This window comes from Sarcophilus harrisii, chromosome 2, assembly GCF_902635505.1.
Source record: "Sarcophilus harrisii chromosome 2, mSarHar1.11, whole genome shotgun sequence".
NCBI lineage: Eukaryota > Metazoa > Chordata > Mammalia > Dasyuromorphia > Dasyuridae > Sarcophilus > Sarcophilus harrisii.
The window spans coordinates 467085750-467091749 of NC_045427.1; the positions used below are offsets into that span (position 1 = coordinate 467085750).

General features: G+C 32.7%; 1 protein-coding gene across 7 annotated transcripts in view; it reads left to right on the top strand.

The window, feature by feature from the left end:
* CYLD (CYLD lysine 63 deubiquitinase) overlaps positions 1–5478 on the top strand; it is a 64430-nt gene extending 58952 nt beyond the window's left edge. For 6 of the 7 annotated variants that reach the window (XM_031954481.1, XM_031954485.1, XM_031954484.1 and 3 more), the window contains one exon: positions 2474–5478. In XM_031954481.1, coding sequence (XP_031810341.1) covers positions 2474–2658 — 185 coding nt within the window. In that variant the 3' untranslated portion in view covers positions 2659–5478. The remainder of the gene's footprint in view (positions 1–2473) is intronic. The other variant, XM_031954482.1, reaches the window with a different exon arrangement.
* Positions 5479–6000: the final 522 nt, after the last annotated feature.

Genomic DNA, 6000 nt, shown 5'->3' on the forward strand with positions numbered 1-6000 from the left:
AACAGATCTAGGAAAAAGTGAAGTATTTCACTTTTGTATTCATCAGTCTTAGCTCTCCTTTTCTTTACTTCATTTCTCCCTTTTGACATTTCTTCTATCTCCATCTTTTACTGCTGTCCTTTTCTATTCTATCTCCAGATTCTACTCTTGTCTCCATCTTCTACTGTTCCCTTAACACACTCAACTTCACAAACTACCAAAAGTAAAATAAAGTGCTATTAAGCCTTAAAAAATGAGCTCTTACTAAGTTCTAGGGATAGATTGGAATTGTGATTTTATTGGCATAGGAACTTCTAGATAAGAATACTTCTACTTGTGCAGATTCGCATATTCTCTATAATTGTCATCTTAGAGGGTTGCCTAGAGTATTGGTGTCAAGCTCAAATAGAAACAGAGACCATTAAACCATACATAAGGAACCTTATTGACTTAGAAAACCACATGGTTATATATTTCTTTTTTATTAATTTATTAATGCTTTAAAATCAGATAGGAACTTTATTTTAATCTGGTTCAGGCTGTATTTGGGAGTATTGTGCAGACCATGTATTTTGACATTTCTGATTTAGGGCACTAAGAGGTTGAATGAATTGTCCATAGTGAAATAGCTAACCTATATTTATATTAGAGGACACTTGGAGCTAGCTCTTACTGATTCGGAGGCCAGTTCCTTATATGCCCCTCTACCTCATTAAATTCTAGGTTAACCCCATGTGAGTTAATGGGGAGAAGAGTGGCAAAACTTTTTGAATAGAGTTCCATAGTTAGGGGAGCCCCTCGTTGTTCCTTATGCTACTTCTAGTTCCCCAGGATTTGCTATTGTGTTTTTCCTACTGAGAAGAGTCCTCGCCCTTTCCCACAGCATCAAAATTTGCAAGTCTCAAGTTGATTTTCATCAGCACACGTTATTCTCCATAGCTAATAAGCTAAATTAATAGGAGTTAAAGAAGATGATAATGATATTATTTTTTTCCAGATATAATTGCATTTAAGTGTCAACTCATAGGCAGTGTGGGAATTTTATACACAGTGGCGAAGCCAATGAGGGAGCAAAGAGTATTTAGGGACTAAAGGGCTTTTTCTCATAGCCCTTCAAAGCATGCTTCATGGGTACCCTCCTACTCTATATAGACACATTTAAGATCAGTTCTGCCCAAGTGGCACATAAAACAAGCAAAAAATCTTTATATTTAGCAGAAATATAGTCACATTACTTAGTATGCTATAATCTGGCACTCTTTAGAGTGATTTAGGAGTATGCTATGGAAATATGCACTATAGATAAAATCTTTTTGTTTCCCCTTGTGGGTGGAGTCTGATGATCACTTACCAAGTATTTATCAAGCTCTTCTCTTTTGGGGGTATTGTGCTATATATATACATCAGGGATACAAAGACAAAAGTGAGAAAGTTCCTTATTGTAACTCCTAGAAGAGTTTTCATTTTTAACAGGGGGATTGCACATGTATATCTCTTTTAAGTATTTGCATAATATATACAAAATTATTCACAAGGTAGTTTGAGGAAAGAATATACTAGTAACTGACAGGATCAGGAAAAGCTTCATAGAAATGTGGGTGCTTGCACTTAATCTTGAAGAAAATCAAGGATTTTCTGTTACTTTGTGCCTTTTTTTTTTTCCATTTCAGTTTCACTATTAGGCCAAAAGATGTTTTTGGAAACTAAGCAATTAGAGCATTTATAAAGTGGCAACAAGTTTCGCTTGCTCTATAGAGTGGTCAAAAGTTAAGTCATAAGCTTTCAAATCTCTTTAAATTTTAACCAAATCATGGGATTGTAAAATGCCTATTTTGAGAAGTAAGGGTTTAGTGGACAAACCTTGTTCGTAGCTTCATTTTCAATCTGACAATCAGAAGTTTATTTTTGTGAGTTCCCTAAAATTAGAGCATTGAGAAGGAAAAAAAATGGAATATCTATTATACCTGTGAAGTCATTTTAAACATAGCTCTGCATTAGCCATGTTCTTTTTTTAAAAAGTAAGAAAAATGAAAGGAAAAATACATATATACTTCAGTCTGCCATCTGAATCCATCAGTTCTCTATCTGAAGGTGGAGAGTATCATCATGAATCCTTGGAAATTGTGGGGGTACATTGTGTTGATCAGAGTTACTGAGTCTTTCATAAATAATTATCAGTATTGCTGTTACTATGTAAGTTGTTCTCCTGATTTTGTTTTCTTCATTTTGTATCAGTTCACATAATTCTTCCCAAATTTTTCTGATATTATCAAGGGTAACTGTTATTTCAAAATTATTTGCTGAATTTAATTCACAATAGAGTATTTATCTGAGGTTTTATCATTCTGTTTTCTACATAGTAAAATTTTATTTAGATTTCAAAATGAGACTCCTAAAATTAGAATTAAAAAAAAAATAAAAAAAAATCAATAGAATTGAAGATTTTTACTTTTGCTGGATGAGCTCTGAAAACAAATATTTCTATTTTTCATAGGTGGTCAGAATGGCTTTAACATTCCTCAAGTTACCCCATGTCCAGAAGTTGGGGAGTACTTGAAAATGTCTCTAGAAGAACTGCATTCCCTGGACTCCAGGAGAATCCAAGGCTGTGCACGAAGACTTCTTTGTGATGCATATATGTGCATGTATCAGAGTCCAACAATGAGTTTATATAAGTAAATAATGATGATCAACTGGAAAAGGAGAAGAAACTGTATGAAAATTTTTATTGTTGCATTTTACTTGAGTTGGCTGTCCTAATTAGCATCCATTGCCGGCATTGGATGCCTCTGTGGTTATGATCCTTAAGAAAAGGATTAATGCATTGAAAAACAAATTGCATTTATGTTATTGAATATTTAAATAAGAAGCATTTTGCACTCTAGAAAGTATGTTTGTGTTGGTTTTTTAAGAAATCTAATGAAGTTATTAAAACCTGAAGCTTTAAGTTAAGTGCATTGATCATATAATATTTTTGAAGTCATAGAAATTGATTTGTAACAGTTTTAAAAACCTCCTTAGTCCACTGAGAATGTCAACAAAGACACATGACCCTGTGCTTGGAGAATTACAGTGGACCAAGGATACCAAATAATTTTTCCTTTGTTGCTAATGGTTGCCTTGAGGAAGAAATAATTTGGTTTTATTAAGAGGTTTGATTTCAACACAGTTATTAGAGTTGTTTTGCTGAATTTGTTTTAACTCTTTCCTATCTAGTTCAAGTTTTTGCATGTCAGGAATCCTGAATTTGTTTCTACGGTTGTTGTCAGAAAATTCCTATCCTTCCTCTCCAATATTGTTGATTTCTGTTTGTTCTGCCTTCCCCCTCCTGTTCCCCCCCCCCCCCACCTCGATAGATGCGTGGAACTATTTTCTAAAAAACAAACAAACAAACAAAAAAACCCAAACAAAAGACAAAATGTTTTTTTGTGATGTAATGGTCTTGGGGGATTGGGTCAGTAATATTTGACAAAAAAAGCTATTCATATATAGTAGTAGATGTCAGCTGACTGATCTATTTTTTCAAACTTCTTTTTTCATAGGTGGTCAGAATGGCTTTAACATTCCTCAAGTTACCCCATGTCCAGAAGTTGGGGAGTACTTGAAAATGTCTCTAGAAGAACTGCATTCCCTGGACTCCAGGAGAATCCAAGGCTGTGCACGAAGACTTCTACATAAGTGTAGTCCAAAAAATTTAAATTTTTGTGTGGGAAGTCATATGGTAATTTAAAAAAAAAAAAAGATATTAAGTCCCATAACCTTTTAGTATATTTAAATCTAAATGCCTAGGACTAAAACATTTAACATACAGGACCATAGCTAGGAATCCAAGTTCAGATTAATTTCATCTGAGATAATGCTTCTTAAGAATCTTTTTGCATTCTGTGAAAACATACTGTCAACTGGTTTCATCCTGACTTCTATGGAAGCTATGGAAAAAAGCCTGATGTTTTCTTAGTTAATATCTGTTGCGTGTATATACCGCAATTGGATGTTGTAGATTCTCTTTATAGATACGAATTTCATTGTTGTGGAATGTGTAATCTCAAATTATTTTATACTTTTGGTGTCTCTGAGCTAACTTCCTAACCATGCAGAAAGACAAGATTGAGTCATGTGCTTATAGCATATGACTGTACAAGTGTTTAGTATTATAAAAATGCCCAAATGGCTAAAATCTTTATAAATTAAAAGCTTTTTAAAAAAGTTTAACATTTTCTTTAGTTGCATCATTCCTTTAAAAACATTTATTAACTTTAAAAACTACAACAGTGTACAAAAAATTATTCTCTTAAATTGTTGGAATTCATGAACTAAGATTGTTCAATAATATCTTGGGGAAGTGCCACAAAAAGCTCACTGTACTGGGACTTGGGAGATCTCTGTTCTAGTCCTGGATTTTCTTTTTTTAACCATTTATTTGGTCCTAGATAAGTCACTAATTTCTTATGGCCTCAGTTTCTTAATCTGCAATATTAGGGAGTGGAGTAAGGTGACCTGTAAAGTCCTTTCCAGATTTCATATTCCTTAATTTATATAATACTTTTTCAACTAAAGTCATTAATGTAATTTAAAAATATATTACTCTCGAGGACAGGTCAAGATTCAAATTGTAAAATCTTTTATCTGCATTGTCTTTAGTTTCTATCTTTTGACATAATTTGATACTTAACACCAGTTGGGCATTTGATGATAAGAAACTAGTAGATAATTCTTTCCTTAGAATTTTTTTTTTTAAATATCTAATTTGAGGAAAACCTGTCTGTGAGGAAAGATTTTTAGTTTTTAAAGAACTGATGATTTAATGCTTGCATTTTTTCCTATTGAAATTTGGTACATTTTTTTCTCTACAAAGTCCCTTAGTCATAACTTATTTATTTTTGTTATATTGGGATTTTAATTTACTGTTTTCCCTTGTCAACAACACTTAAAGTAAAAATAGTACTAGAAGGAGTGAAAAAGCACAGTACTATGGTTCTTTTTTGATGTCATGAAATTTTAAATAGACCAGAAGTACCTATCTTGTTTACCTCTTTCTTTTTTGCTTTTCATTTTTCTCTTTCCCTTCTCCCCCCCCCTCCCCCCCAATGTGTCTGAACTGTCAAATGTGCAAGATAGAGAGAGAGAAGACAATGGTGATGTAGTCTTAGATGGTGTTGCATCCTCTGTACTTCCCTAGTCCCTCTTTTCTTTAAATGTCAAATTCAGTTCTTCAACCTTTAAAAAATGTTTCAAATGCTTGGAAATGCTTTCTTCTCCTACTACTTTTTCTATAATCAAGAGAAAAGATAGAGGAAAATCCTGTTGTAGCATAATCATTGTATTACACACAGATGTGGATTAAAAAATGTTTTATTTTAGGTCCACTAAATGATAGCTATTAAACAATTAACACAACAGGCATATAAGATCTTTTCTCCCAAATTATTAGTTATTTAATTGGCAGATTCTCTAGTTCCTTTCTATTCCAAATTTTTTTTGACCTGCTTCACCCTTTCCCTCCCCCCAGGTTATGTTCATCACATAATAATTGTTTGGACATGAAACATTTTCTATATTGAGTTATATTATCTAATTATTTAAATGAATATAGTTTATATACAGGTATTACTCTCTACTCATCTTTATATTGACATTCACTGCTTAGCTATATGATTCTGTGCTTTTAGATAGTTGTGGGAAAAGTTGTTCTAAGTATTCATTAATATGAAACAGCAGGCATTAGCCGAGTCTTAGTGGTTATCATCAAATAAGTTTTAAGTACCCATTATTATTTGCTTAACTGTGCTATTAAGCTCTGTGGAGAATTCAGGAGAAGTATAATATAATTCCTATTCTTAGGAAACTTACACCATAATTGTGACATTGGGTTATCTTATGTTATTTTGTTAATGGTCCCTGGTATTAATGTGAATAAGTAAGATTTAACTATAGTATCAAATATGTGATTTGAATGCAAGGCTACATAAAGCAAAAATTTCATCTATTTTAACTGACTTTCCCTCATATAGTTATGGTCAT